At 40.2% G+C, this 14,679-nt stretch overlaps 2 protein-coding genes across 2 annotated transcripts in view; both read right to left on the bottom strand.

The window, feature by feature from the left end:
- LOC137259847 (uncharacterized) overlaps window positions 1–3,121 on the bottom strand; it is a 43,522-nt gene extending 40,401 nt beyond the window's left edge. Inside the window, exon 1 of the mRNA XM_067797472.1 lies at window positions 2,869–3,121. Within this exon, the coding sequence (XP_067653573.1) occupies window positions 2,869–3,052 (184 nt within the window). The 5' untranslated portion in view covers window positions 3,053–3,121. The remainder of the gene's footprint in view (window positions 1–2,868) is intronic.
- Window positions 3,122–9,722: 6,601 nt separating this feature from the next.
- LOC137259469 (hepatitis A virus cellular receptor 1-like) lies at window positions 9,723–13,794 on the bottom strand. The gene is made up of 2 exons (XM_067797119.1): window positions 13,756–13,794; window positions 9,723–10,397 (listed from the first exon to the last, which is right to left on the bottom strand). The coding sequence occupies exons 1-2, from the start codon at window positions 13,792–13,794 to the stop codon at window positions 9,723–9,725; spliced, it is 714 nt and encodes a 237-aa protein (XP_067653220.1).
- Between the last annotated feature and the right edge of the window lie 885 nt (window positions 13,795–14,679).

The following is a 14,679-nucleotide window of genomic DNA, read 5'->3' as shown; positions in this document are numbered from 1 at the left end:
CGATATTTTCGATATGTAAATGACGAGATTCTTAAACGACGTGACGTCATGATTGATGATATTTACCAGAATGCGTCTTCAATTTATTGTTGAGGTGAGTGACATTTTTTTTCAATTGGTGGGATATAGTACTTCGTAGCCAGTGACTATTCCGCGTGATTTTGATTTCCAAGATTCATCTTCTGAGGGTGTTAATTTCGTACGGGTTAGTATTAGGCTGAATGATAGCAAGTGAATACTGTGGGCTTGACGCCGTTTCGAACCGTATTTGAGTTGTACCATCGTAAAGTATGGAATATTAGATTTGTATCGCTTCCATAACTAATCTGAAATCATAATCACAGAAACAAAATTCGAATCATGGACTAGCGGATCCTGGCGCGCCCAAGGGACGTAACACTGCACTTCGGAGCGATGGCTGTGCCATTTAGTGCACAAAATCTTCTATTTAAATTTTTTCAGCAAAGCAAACGTTAGCGTGCCTCTGGGAAATGAAACAGACATATTTAAATGAATTTACGCAGAAAACATCGGGTTGTGAGGGATTACATTTCTCCACTGTGTTTGAACATGTCCATTAAATTTAATTTACTGAATATTTTCGCATACGTTCAATCATGAAGAAATGAAATTAGCTATACTATCTGCAAACTTTATTGACCTTTTCATAAATCGTGAATTCGTTTGATGTTCGACCAGCCATTCGGTCAGAAAGGACACTTTTGTCACTGAAAGTTAGCATTTGAGTTGCCATTTACTGTAAGAGCGACAGAACAGATATCTTTTTCTAAACATTTTGTATTTGTGAGTGAGTGAGTGAGTGAGTGAGTGAGTGAGTGAGTGAGCTGGGTTTGACGTCGTCTTTACCAATGTTCCAGCAATATCAAGGCGGGGTACATCACAAATGGGCTTCACACACTGAGCGGAATCGAACGGTGTATTCGCAGAGTGACCCCATGTGTATTCGCAGAGTGACCCCCTGGCTATTACGTAAAAACCAAATTCAGGGTCCACTCCCGGAAAACTCGTGAAGAAGGTGTTGAACGAGGGGGCCAAAGTGTGACAACTCATTAGCTGCCAAAACAAAGAGTTGATCAGCTAGGAGAAATAATCTGCAATTTTAGTAGTAGAAGACTGCTGACGCTGTTAGCAAAATGATGACATCTGAGTACATAGTGAGGGTCGTGTTACCATTAATAGGTGTTTCTCTTTCATTTTAATTTTGTTAACTGCTGATTTCTCAGTGTGTTGGGGGGTGGGTGTGGGTGTGGGTGTGGGTGTGGGTGTGGGTGTGGGTGTGGGGGTGGGGTGTTATATCATTATTTTTGTGCGTGTTTATCCTTTCTTGTATGTTTTGCTATAAGTCGACTTCTGTGTGAATGTTGGCCATATCAAACATGGTTGTAAAGACATGGCACTGGTGGACAAAATGGACTTGATACATTGATGTGGGTGTTAAGAATAAAAGAAAGAAAGAAGCAAATTTAACAATGCATCGTAAAACACTCCTTGAAGTGGCGTGTTTCGAATTCGTTTCCATCATGTTACTCTTTCAAAGAATCGCGCCTCCGTATTAGTCTAACACTGTAGGTAGCTAAGTGGATTAGAATAAGAGGGGTCAGTGTGGGGACAGTTAAGTGTTCGGGGTCCCCTCTGTAAAGGGTCGAAAACTCAGACGTCTCTGTGCGAAATGAATCGAACCCGGGTTTTTGACGTGACGAGCGAACGCTTTAACCACTAGGCTACCCGAACGACCCTAGTATTGAGTGAGAAAATGTTTCTTTAAGCCATATGTACATGCATTTGGTACAGACGGCTTATATCTTGAAAATTCAAATAAACGAAATAAGATTCAAACTTTAACGTAAGTTATATTTGGGGTTATATATTGCAAAGGTATTACAGATAGTAATATTAATTGTATTAGGAATATACAAGCTTGTAACGGTGAAAAACAGCTACTTTTAGATGGGTGGGTAGTGAAGCGTGTGACAATGAGGGGTGGGGTTGATGTCTGGGGTATGTTGTGTTTGGGGTGTGGAGCGTGGAGCGTGGAGCGTGGAGCGTGGAGCGTGGAGCGTGGAGCGTGGAGTGTGGAGTGTGGGTGTCATGTCATTGGATAACACAGATAAACGTGGACATAAATAACAAAAAAGATCCTGCCGGATAAATATAAACCTCATGATTAGATTGGAATCAAATGTAATGTGTAATTAAACCACCGCATGGATGAATACAGATGGCTACACAACGCAACCACATATGTATCGAATATATCGCTATCAGTTAACGTTTAATAGTTTACCAAAATATTTTTACACAACAACGAAATGTTAACTATGTAAAGGCAATGTAAATGATTTAAAATGTTCAAAGCTTTGACAGTTAACCAGTATCAGTTAACTTTAAAAGTGTGTCAATTTGTATGCCGCTATAGCATTATCTTGGCGTTGGAGATGAGAAATGGAAACGTTCCAAAAGTAGCTAAAGAACTACAGCAACGTGCGAGGAAAAGCTTAAAGATTGTGGAATGCTCCTGTTTTAACGAAATTTAAACAAACGTATACTTGAAACAAACAATCGTCATGAAAATACTATTATGACGTAAAATGGTTGCAGATTTAAAAAAAACTTAAGACAACAGAAGCGTTTGTGATGTTGCCAAAGTAAAGTTTAAAGTTTGTGGAATGAACCTGTTTTAACAAACTTTAAACAAACTGATACTTGAAACAAACAATCGTGATAAAAAGTAACATCTTGACGTAGAGTTAAAAAGTAACTTTAAAAATACAGAAACGTGTGTGATGTTGCCAAAGAAAAGCCTCAAGATTGTAGAACAGTCGTGTTAAAAGTGCTATGGACACGTACCTGCAAATGGTTCCAGTGTATAACCCCTGACCACAGCTAGAGTTCCAAGCAAGACCGCGGTCAACACCAGCAAGAACTGCGGGCCCCGTCTCATGATGCTTGCGGCGTGATGGAAAGACAGTACCTCGCTGCCAGTCGCCAGTTTTGTTTGCCTCGGTGCCCAACCCACGTGCGCTCTTAGCATGCGACTTGCCTCTCACTCCTGACTGACAGCTGATTCCAGTGCTCTAGGCGTCTCTTATTGCCGACAGTTACCAGCAGTGCAGTGCTCAAGGCGAGTCTTTTCGCCGACAGTTACCAGTAGTGCAGGGAGATAAAGAATTACAGGGTTTATATGCCCGTAACGCATTTCAATGCACACCTGGCGCGTTCCCTGATTGGTTTACCTGGTGGACGAACTTGGACGCGTGGACACAACTCCGTGACCCCGCGACTCCTCACCGTATTGATCGTAAATCGTCACTTGTAAAATTGTCACGATGATTGGTAGAACTCCTCTGATTGGTATGCGGGTTGACGTGGGGTATTCTTTTTCCGTATATGTAGGGGGAGCTGTCGGAAGTTGACGATATCGCTCAGATTCGACTGTGATGAGGGATAGGCGTGTTTACTGCTGTTTTAACATGCCACAGATAATATGTGAAAGTACATTGAACTGATACTCCCTGTCGTAGTATTTACGGGATAAATGAAATTAACACCCATGTTTGAAGGTAGCTTAAAATAGAACAACAAGCAAAAATAGTTTTTCAATTGTTCACGTTGAGAGCCGGTCAAATGAACTGAACACCCATGTTTTGAAGGTGGATTTTTCATCCAGGTATCAGTAGTGTTTGGAGCCTTAGTGTTGAATCATTTTCTCAACTGTTTTCTGCCAAGTAACGTTTTGATAACGTTTGGAATTTTCTTTGTCAAATCCAGATATTTCAGAGATACATTTTTCATTTGCCTGGCAGATTATGTGAAAATCCAAAATACAAACACCCCGTGACTGGGTAAAACGTTTGCTCGTCACGACAAAAAATGTGAAATTACGGTCATGGGTACAATGCATGAAGCAGTTTTGTTGGTGTCCCCCACCGTGATATTGCCGTGGATATCATCCATACGACTCAGCTGCCTGTTAAAGAATGCACGAGTTGTTAGGGTGTCTAAATATGAAAAGATGGCTATTCAAGTGCTATATATTTGATACGACCTTTGCAGTTTTGTTATGGACCTTGCTATCTGTCAGTGACTATCCTCACCCAGATAGACCGATAAGTCTTTGAACGTCATTTGATCACTCTGTTGAATGGTCTAGACTCGATTACTTACAGACCGCGCCCATATTGGTAGAATATTCCTGGGGACGGCGTTAAACAGGCATACAGACACACGGACATGCGTGCTACACATGAGGGGACAAAGACTCATAGATTCACACCTTCTTATTATTATGAGCCCGACATTTTATATTCTTTGCCCTTTATTAGTTTACCTCTTTTGAAACCGTTTGTGATTTTTATGATAAGTTCAATGTTAAGTATCGGAGATCCGGGTGGGAACTGACCTTCATCAACCAACGCTTGTCGTAAGAGGCGACTAACGGGATCGCGTGGTCAGGCTTGTTGACTTAGGTTCACACGTGTCATCGTACCCGAAATGCGGAGATGTATGTTGATGTTGTCAGTCACCAGATTGTCTGGTCTGGATTCAATAATTTTCACACCACCTCACTGAGCAAGAAAACCGCAGAGTGCAGGTTTTAAAGAAACACAAGAAAATTTATTTTTTACTGGCCAGAGAGTATTGTTATATAATTTCGGGTATTTCAACACAATAATAATAATGTTTATTATCTGTTAGTATGGTGATGTCTGACCCGATGGTCAGTACAACTCCTGTTTAACTCGTGAAGATCAGGAGGGCCAGAATTGACCTTAACCAACCTATGCTTGTCGTAAGAGGCGACCAACCGCTCTCAGGATTGCTGACCTGGGCGGTATGCGTCATCGTAACCCAATTTCGTAGAACGATGTTCATGTTGTTGATCATTTGGGTGGTTTGGTCCAGGCTCGATTATTTACAGACTGCCGCCATATGGCTGGAATATTGCTGGGAGCGGCGTAAACCTAAACTAACTCCGGTTTATAGTGTCTGCCACAGTCTACGAGATCTTGACAAAATGCTGATGAGTCACTGTTGTTTACAACTATATGATTTTGCTTTCTGTTAACCTCAGGAATGTGTGAGGTTTTTAAGAATGCCAGTTGACCACACCTAACTGACCCCCTGACAGTTTTATTACAGTGCATGGTCCTAGGTATGGGCGGTTATAGTATGTCTCACAATGCCTGACCCACATTTCCCCTACAGCCTAGCTTATCCTACAATGCTAAAATCTTCAGTGAAACAAGTCCAGATTTCGTTAGGTTTAGGAACTTACCATCTTACTGTGTCTCCTTTGAAATTTAAAAGAGTTTATTTGTTGCAATCAAAAATATATACAGTGAGAATACTACACGAGATCTCATTACATACGAAACGATTGCCCTTCCTGCGGTAGCCACTTTCGCTCGGTCAGATACCACAAGGACGCTCGTTGGAACTCTGGGTAGGTGAGTGAATTGAGAGGTCACTGGTTATCCAATCAAATCGTTAGAATATCAGATCAAGTCGTTTCGACACCGGTCAACGCGATGACACTCGTGTGATGTACGAGATTAGTACGTAACTAGCCAAGTTGAGATGAGTTGAGTTGAGTTGGGCTTTACGTCACATCATAAGTTAATCACCGAGTGTTTATTGTTTCCAAAGACTGAGGCCAGTTACGTAAACATCGCCGAGAGGCGCTGTTACGGTTTGTGAACATCATTTACAGTGTGAAGCCATTTACTGTCTAGTTTACTGATCGGTTACAGCTATTTTGCGTCCGGTCCCGGAAACCGAAGTTCCGGATTATCGAGGCAAGTTATCTAGGCATTGATTGGTAACAAGCTGTAATCGCAAGGGAGTTGAGACATCCGGATTATCGGGGTCCTCCAAATGTAAATAAAACATCATTTCAAGACTTAAAACTGGTTTGTTTCATTTTCAGCTATCATTTAATATGCACACACAGAACGTGGACTGTTAAATCTCTCCCAGTGGAATCATCTGGTAACAACATTACAGAACTGTTCTTCAGACAAGTCATCAGGATGTCCGTCAAGATCTGAAAACTGACCCGACATGAGGACGGACTAGATTTTCTTAAAACCCGTCCTCCACAAAATTCATCCGTCTCGCACTTTGGGACGGGCTGTCTTCCCTACACTGTTGACGGTGAACACTTCAGCGCAAGAGACACACATGCGTGGTCCATCCCCATCCGTTTTCAGCAGATAGTCATGATTAAAACGGCTGTTGCCAATACGACATCGCCATAAAACTATTTCATCATGTAACCAGTTGTTGGCTTTAGTTCATTGAGTATATGTTTGTCATACCTAGGTGTCCCACCTTTTTAGCATAAGTTCCAGAGCCTGACTGTTGATAGTGGCTTTGGAGTCAGTGTACGGGATCAGTGGAGATAGGGGTTTGTCAAGAGCTGCTTCAGATGCAGCATCGGTCGTTGTGTTACCTGCTATGCCGACGTGACCTGGCAACCAGCAAAGGACGATGTCACACCGGCCAGTAGAAAGACCGTTGTAAAGTTCTTAAATGTTTAGGATCATAGGGTGACTCGAGGTACCATTCTGAAGGTCTTGAAGGCAAGATAATTAAGCTGGAAGTGGAACCTGGAGGACTGGCAACGCGTTTGGTTGCGTTTGTGTGTAGCAAGAAAAAAAGGTTTTTATCGAATATTGGCACAGATGGACACCAACGATAACTGTTAGCAGTTGTAAAATTCTTATATTCAATGAAAATATGAAGGAATACTTGAATCATTCAAAGAAACATGTAAACGTCTTGGATAAAAAAATGTATTGTTACAGCCACAAAAACAGTCACAAAAAGGATAAAAGCTACATCTTATCTGTATGTATTCAACTGTACTTGCATTCATGCTATTTGATGCATTTGTAACACTTAATTTAACACTTAGGGCTTTGAAAATCTAGGAATAATTGTTTACTTGACCTTCGTGAGAACTTTACTTCGGGTATATACGCATACATACATACCATATACTCACATACCACATACCCACATACCATATACACACACGCCCGCCCGTACTACACACACACACACACACACACACACACACACACACACACACACACACACACACACACACACACACACACACACACACACACACACACACACACACATATACATACATACTTGTGTTTGTGTTCAACTAATATCAAGACATTAGATGACTTTTAAAATAACTGGGAAAACCTTTTTTCTTGAAACTGAAAATAAGAAATTGTCTTTGAGACTAACATATTCCAAACTGAACATCTGACATATGATCCTTATGGAAGGCCAAATTCTATAAAACAGTCAAAGATAGAATCGAAAATAATTGTAATGTGTAATATGTACAAAGTGTGTTTTCTCAATGTATTTTAACTTTTACGTCAATGCAGAATTTCAAACCATCGACTGGCAGCTGAGCTAGACCGATTGCAGCATATAGATTTTATAGAGTGAGTGAATGAGTCAGTGCGTGAGTACGTGAGTGAGTGAGTTTAGTTTTACGCCGCGTATTCAAGCTATATGGCGGCGGTCTGTATTCGAGTTTGGACCATACGATCCAGGGATCAACAGCATAAGCATAGATCTATGCAATTGGACTACAATGACATGTGTCAACCAAGTCAGCGAGTTTGACCACCCGATCCCGTTAGTCGCCTCTTATGACAAGCATGTCGTTGGGTTACCTAAGACCAGTTCTAACCCGGATCCCGACGGGTTCTCTTTTTGAGAGATTTTTGTCTCTCCGCCGGTCAAATGATACTGGAGACAAGTATCGGTATCTCTCTGTTTGCAAATATGTTGTAGATACAGGAAATCGATAACTGTTATCAAAAGAATATTAAGAGATATATATCAGCAACAACATGGATTTCAACAATTGAAATCTCTTCCAAAGGAACCATTCATAGTATTTTAAAAAATCCATCTCTCAAATTTGAACCATACCTCAATTTTCTGCATTATAATAACTTGTTAAAATTCCAAACTTCCAATCATTTCCTTCCAGTCGAGACAGGTACATAGCGACGAATCCCAGCAAATGATAGAAAGTGTACTTTGCATAACCTAAATGATATTGGTGATAATTTGCAGTATTTATTTATATGTCCCAAATTTAAATTAGAAAGAGAAAAATATGTTCAGAAGTATTATTATCTTAGACCAAATATATATATAAAGTAAATATCTAGGAACTTTAAGAAAACTTTCAATTTTCTGTAAAATAATTTTGACTCTGTTCAAGAAATAACTTCAATAACATATATGTACATTTTATCTATCATACAGTTTGCATATAATTTGTACAAATATAAACATTATTCATGTATCCCTTATGCTGCAGTTTTGCAGCTTGAGTGAATATAAAAAGTTTAGTTCAGTTCAGTTCATATACAGTGTAAAGATCCCTATTCGATAGATCTATTTGAAAGGGAAAATACCATTGTGTTAAAGAAAGTTCATGGTGTCAAATAATTAATAGATTAGAGTAATATATAATCAGTCGCCATATACTGACAGAAAAACAAACGCAACTGGCGTTTTGTCAAGGTTTTTAGAATAGAACACATAGATTTCAACGCTTACTTTAATAGATTTCATTTTTTTCAAAACTTGCTTTTCTTTTGCTGTTCAGCATATACATGTATACTATTAAAACCTAGGTGTCACAATAATATTTTTTTTATATCTTTATGCGATAATAGTTTAACATTCTAACAGGGAAATGTAACTGATATTGCATTAGTCATTTAACGTCAGATTAGTCTATGTTTTGTAAGATGAGAGGTTATATTGCTCTACTGTCACTCATGTCATTTATCCCGTAACACTAATTTAGTAATTGACACGGTATAATCCGCCAACACTCTGAAAATATAATCCTGCTAGATTCGACACGAGGTACTCCTAATGAACGGTCCAATGTCAACGTTGACGCCAGATTCGTTAGGGGTAGTGAGTTAGGCGATAAACATACTTTGTGGGAAATCAGTGGTATATAACGAAATTATAATAGCTCTAAATTTGATATAATACCGAAGCGTGAGGTTTTAACTCATAAAAAATACATCTACATGTATTATAATTTCGCACCTCTGATTTTCAAACACAGTACGCTTATCTCCATTCAACCATAACCGGGTTATTGAAAAAAAAAACATTCTGCGAATCTGGAAAATCAGAGGTATATAACGTGATTATATACCTCTGAATGACTTTGATTAACCAATCACAATACTTCAGTTTATACTGAAGTCATGAAGTCATGGGGATGGTGGGGATAGCCCGCGGTTAAAGCATTGCCTCGTCAAGCCGATATTAATATCCATCTAAAATGAATATCAGAATATAGCAACCCTGAGTTGCGTACCTTTGTCTCACCAGGATTCGCTGAAGCACTATGATCCTATGTGATCAAATACTATCATCGTGAATATATTCCTCTTAAGCGTTAATGGGGGGTGGGGTAGTCTAACGGTTAAAGCATTCCCTCGTCCACGATGACAACCCTAGTCAGGTTCCCCACATAAGTACAATGTGTGAGGGCCATTTGTTGTGTCATGTTGTTGATCACTGGACTGTCTGGCCCAGACTCGATTATTTACAGACAGCCGCCATATAGCTGGAATACTGTTCAGTACGGAGTAAAACTAAACTTACCCCATCCCTCCCTCCCTCCCTCACTCCTGAGCCTGAGGCTGAAATAATGACGATGAGACGTTGAATTTGAACACCCCTTCTGGTTTCTTTTCTCGATGTTGTAGGTAGTTGTAGGTAGTTGTAGGCAGCTGTAGGCAGCTGTAGGCAGTTGTAGGCAGTTGTAGGCAGTTGTAGGCAGTTGTAGGTAGTTGTAGGTAGTTGTAGGCAGTTGTAGGCAGCTGTAGGCAGTTGTAGGTAGTTGTAGGCAGTTGTAGGTAGTTGTAGGCAGTTGTAGGCAGTTGTAGGTAGTTGTAGGCAGTTGTAGGTAGTTGTAGGCAGTTGTAGGTAGTTGTAGGCAGTTGTATGTAGTTGTAGGCAGTTGTAGGCAGTTGTGGGCAGTTGTAGGTAGTTGTAGGCAGTTGTAGATAGTTGTAGGTAGTTGTAGGCAGTTGTAGGTAGTTGTAGGCAGTTGTAGGTAGTTGTAGGTAGTTGTAGGCAGTTGTAGGTAGTTGTAGGCAGTTGTAGGCAGTTGTAGGTAGTTGTAGGCAGTTGTAGGTAGCTGTAGGCAGTTGTAGGTAGTTGTAGGCAGTTGGTTGTAGGCAGTTGTAGGTAGTTGTAGGCAGTTGTAGGTAGTTGTAGTCAGTTGTAGGTAGTTGTAGGTAGTTGTAGGCAGTTGTAGTTGCTCGTTGTACTCGTTGTAGCCCAGCGTTAGCTGCCTATCTGCGGGTCACGGCTTATCACCTCGTTTGTCTTCCATACTCCCACGTCTCGCCCTCCGTGACGTCCCGACGACGCCACCGTCACGACATCGTGAATCATGACCTGGATAATACCATTGTGAGATACAGTAACACGATTGTATATTCATAGGGACTGCGACAATCTCATTTGATATGATTTATATCGGATGGGTGTAATATCTGGTCTGTATCCGCCGTGCGATATCAGTCATATACCCAGTACTTTTAGATACTTTCAACAAGAATAGCAATGAAATGAAATCGATTTATGATGTATGATGTGAAAATGCATTACTGTATACCATGTCATGTAATATATAACGATTATTACATGAACAAGTGTGTCACACGAGTCATACGAAACGAGTGTGTTTCATTTTGTATTGGCAGGGTGCGAGTGAGGGCAATGCATAGTTTTTGTAAGAATTTCGGGGTCGAGTCGAATTTCGAGTCGTATGGCACACTTGATCGAGTGTAATCATTTCATTATTCATTTGTTCATGTACTTTTGTGCAGTAAAACACGGTCAGCGAGCGTGACGGCCCTGTTCCTTGACCTCACGTTCAAGTGTTTACTGACGTCACAGTCGACGAAATACAGAAACAATGGTTGCTAGGCCAAGGCGATATGTGTTCATGCGCACATACGATATATATGCCACTGGTTATATTTCACTATACGGGAAGGGAAGTATTGTATTGTATTGTATTGTATTGTATTGTATTGTATTGTGTGGTGTGGTGTGTTGTGTGGTGTTGTATTGTGTCTACTTAGGGGAAACTGTATACATATCTGTACACAGCATAAACTTGTATACAATGAACGTCATTTGAAAAGTTATTAAAAACAACAAAATAAACATTGACGTTAACAGAACGTCGTTCAGATATGCAACAGCATTCTCAGACCTTTTCAGTGGCGTAGTGGCGCCTTTGCGTCGTCATTTACAAACATGCATCAACGCCAATGAAGGACACACATGATAGTAAATTTCAGAACTGAGTATTGACATCTCTTCAAGGGTACCATAACCAGTGTCATATAATGCAGATTTCGATATTAAATACTAATTATACTTATCCCAACAAACACACATGCACCAAGTCTCGAGGTTATGACACACAAAGCTCAGATGCAATTAAATATATGTATCTGTTGTGTCATGTCAGTCAATCTATATTCCGGTACTGAAAGGGCCTCAGGCCTATAGTACACTATATGTATTGCTTTATACACGTTTTTCTATGTACATATGTGTAGAAAAAACATACATGGACAGGTTTTCAGGTTTACTGTGTCATATCATTTGCATACTTTTTACAAGAATTGCTCTGTTTTTTTTAGGATTGACTAGGTATTTGATTGGGTTCATTGTGGTCTGAGTCACAACGAGACATAACGCTGATTCATATAGTTTTCACATCGATTCTCCCGATTGTTGAACACACACAGCTACACCAGCCATCCTTATTTACCAACTAAACTGGACAATGAAAATATATGATTACTCAATAGTTTCATGAAATGAATTTTTATCAATTGAAATGTACAGAAATGGTGAGATTGCAGGCATGTGATGGTTTTTTTTTTCGTGTAAGCTCCATAGGTTGCAAAGCTTTATGTTTAGATAATATTGAGGGCTTGCCCAACATTTTCAGAAACAATCATGTGTAAGTCCGGGACTATTTTTTTAAAATGGTAGGTAAAACCCCCGGATTGATAAATATTCATGACAATATTCAGAGAGAGAGAGAGAGGGAGAGAGAGAGAGGGAGAGAGAGAGAGAGAGAGAGAGAGAGAGAGAGAGAGAGAGAGAGAGAGAGAGAGAGATACTGGAGTACATATACCTGTCAGTCTCTCCGCCAACGTTTGACCTGCATCACCGCTGTCTGACCGCTCGCATGAAATCTCTATTGTGTACCTTTGTACCTTGCTGTTTGCTTGCTGAATACATATCATTGAAAATATCAGACTTCTCAGTGTATTTTGCTGGTTCTGATTTCTTATACCTTTTGACACGGCAATTTTTAACCGTAACACTGGATGTACACTTTCTTTTTGCGGAACTTTGGGAAGATGAAGGTTACAATTGGTCCTCAGTAACCCGTGCGTTGTACCCGTGAATATCCGGGTTGGAATTAGTTTTCAGCTGAACATGACTGTCGTAAGAGGCGACTAAGGGATCGGGTGGTCAAACTCGCACATATATGTGGCTAACACATGTCAACGTATAAAAATTGTGTAGACTGGTGCTCATGATGTTGATACCTGGATTGTCTGGTCCACACTCGAGTATCTACAGACCGCGTCCATATAACCGGATTATTGCTGAATGCGGCGTAAAACTAAACTTACTCACTCACTCACTCATACTTTTTCCAGCGAGACTATTATGACCACAACGAATGGAAATGTGTGATTGAAAAAAATTGTCACATAAACTTATCTATTGTTCGGAGTTTTTACTCCAAAAGTCAAGATATTGATGAAACTTGAAAGTGGAAGGGTGAAATAATTTGATATATGCCCATGTGAAAAAAACATATGTTAGGAAAAAAGAACCTGATATAATACCAATAATGGAACATAATTCCGGTTTTTAATCCCAAGCGTTCTGCCACCTCTAAAATTCAGGAAGATAGTTTATTATGTTAGAGCAAGTTCATGACAACACTGGTAATGAGATACCAAAAGCATGTTTGCTATCTTTGATAAAAAAAAAATCTGATGGGTAAAAGAAAGTACACACTCTCTGAGTATTTGGGTGTAAAGCCCATTTCTGATGTGAAGCCTATTTATGGTGTCTCCAGACGTGATTTTGCTGGAATATTGCTAAAAGCAGCGTAAATCTATACTCCCCCACTCAATCATTGTGATGAGGATGATACGGAAGCCTTGTGGGCACAGCGTTCGATCGTCACGCCGAAGACTTGGGTTCTATTCCCCACAGAAATACAATGTGTGAAGCCCATTTCTGGTGTCTCCCGCCGTGATATTGCTGAAATATCGCTTAGAGCAGCGTAAAAATCATATACTCTCGTTCATTTCATACGTGGGAGGAAAACCAGGTTTATGCCATGTTTTTATTAAATAATAAGATAACACCAGATGAAACATTTCGAAAGAAGCGTTTTATCTTTTCCAAGAACTATCCGCTCCTTTGATCTCACTAGAAAGTTATCGAATCGAACCTGGGTCTTCGGTGTGACGAGCGAACGCTTTAACTACAAAGCTACCCTATCGCCTATAAACACTGCCGATGATAGTACTAGACCAATAGAAACTGTGGATATGTCAATAGAAACAGTGGATATTTATAATTACTAACACGTACTCTCAACCTGAGGCCTGCTGCCGGGAGAGTTACAGCCATATTGAGCGACCTTACCCAGTGACGATGATTCGTTATACCGCACTATCAATAAACCGGACAACGTTAATGCGGACACTCAGTCTGAGAGTCCCTGCTGGAGAGTTATTGCATACTGAGTCATACACGTGGCTATGTTTCGTTATTACAGACACTCGTTAATCTGGACAGTGTTAATGCGGACACGCAGTCTGAGAGTTTCTGCTGTGAGAGTTGTATGCATACTGAGTAACATTACACCGTGACTAGGTTTCATTATTACAGACACTCCTTAATCTGGACAACGCTGATCAGTCTCAGTCTGAGAGTTCCTGCTGTGAGAGTCACAGTGTATTGTTTCGGTATAACAGACACTCGTTAATCTGGACATCGCTAATCAGTCTCAGTCTGAGAGTTCCTGCTGTGAGAGTCACAGGGTATTGTTTCGGTATAACAGACACTCGTTAATCTGAACATTGCTAATCAGCCTTAGTTTGTGAGTTCCTGTTGTGAGAGTCACAGTGTATTGTTTCGGTATTACAGACACTCAATAATGTTGCAAGCAAACCGCAGCTCAATTCTACAGACGCTTCCTAATAACACTTAATGTACTTAAACTAAGCATTAAATTTCCATTCGCATTTGCAAGCCATGGATGAACAACCTCAGACTTGATTAATCCACAATCAGTAAAGATTAGGTTCTCATTCACAGACTATAAAACGGAGGAAAGAGGTTGGGTAGTGAGTATTTTACAATGTGCAATGTACACGGTGCAGTTTGTGTAAATCACTAGAACTGCCACACCGCAATTCAGTCTTCAGGAACAACAGAACAAGATTAACCACTGCAATAAAACCGACAGTCCGCATAATCGGTCCCCTTGAGGCATAGCTCCAATTTCTTTCT

This window comes from Haliotis asinina, chromosome 13 (genome assembly GCF_037392515.1).
Source record: "Haliotis asinina isolate JCU_RB_2024 chromosome 13, JCU_Hal_asi_v2, whole genome shotgun sequence".
Classification (NCBI taxonomy): Eukaryota; Metazoa; Mollusca; class Gastropoda; order Lepetellida; family Haliotidae; genus Haliotis; species Haliotis asinina.
Note: the sequence above shows the minus strand (reverse complement) of the source record. Positions and strands in the feature narration are given on the sequence as shown.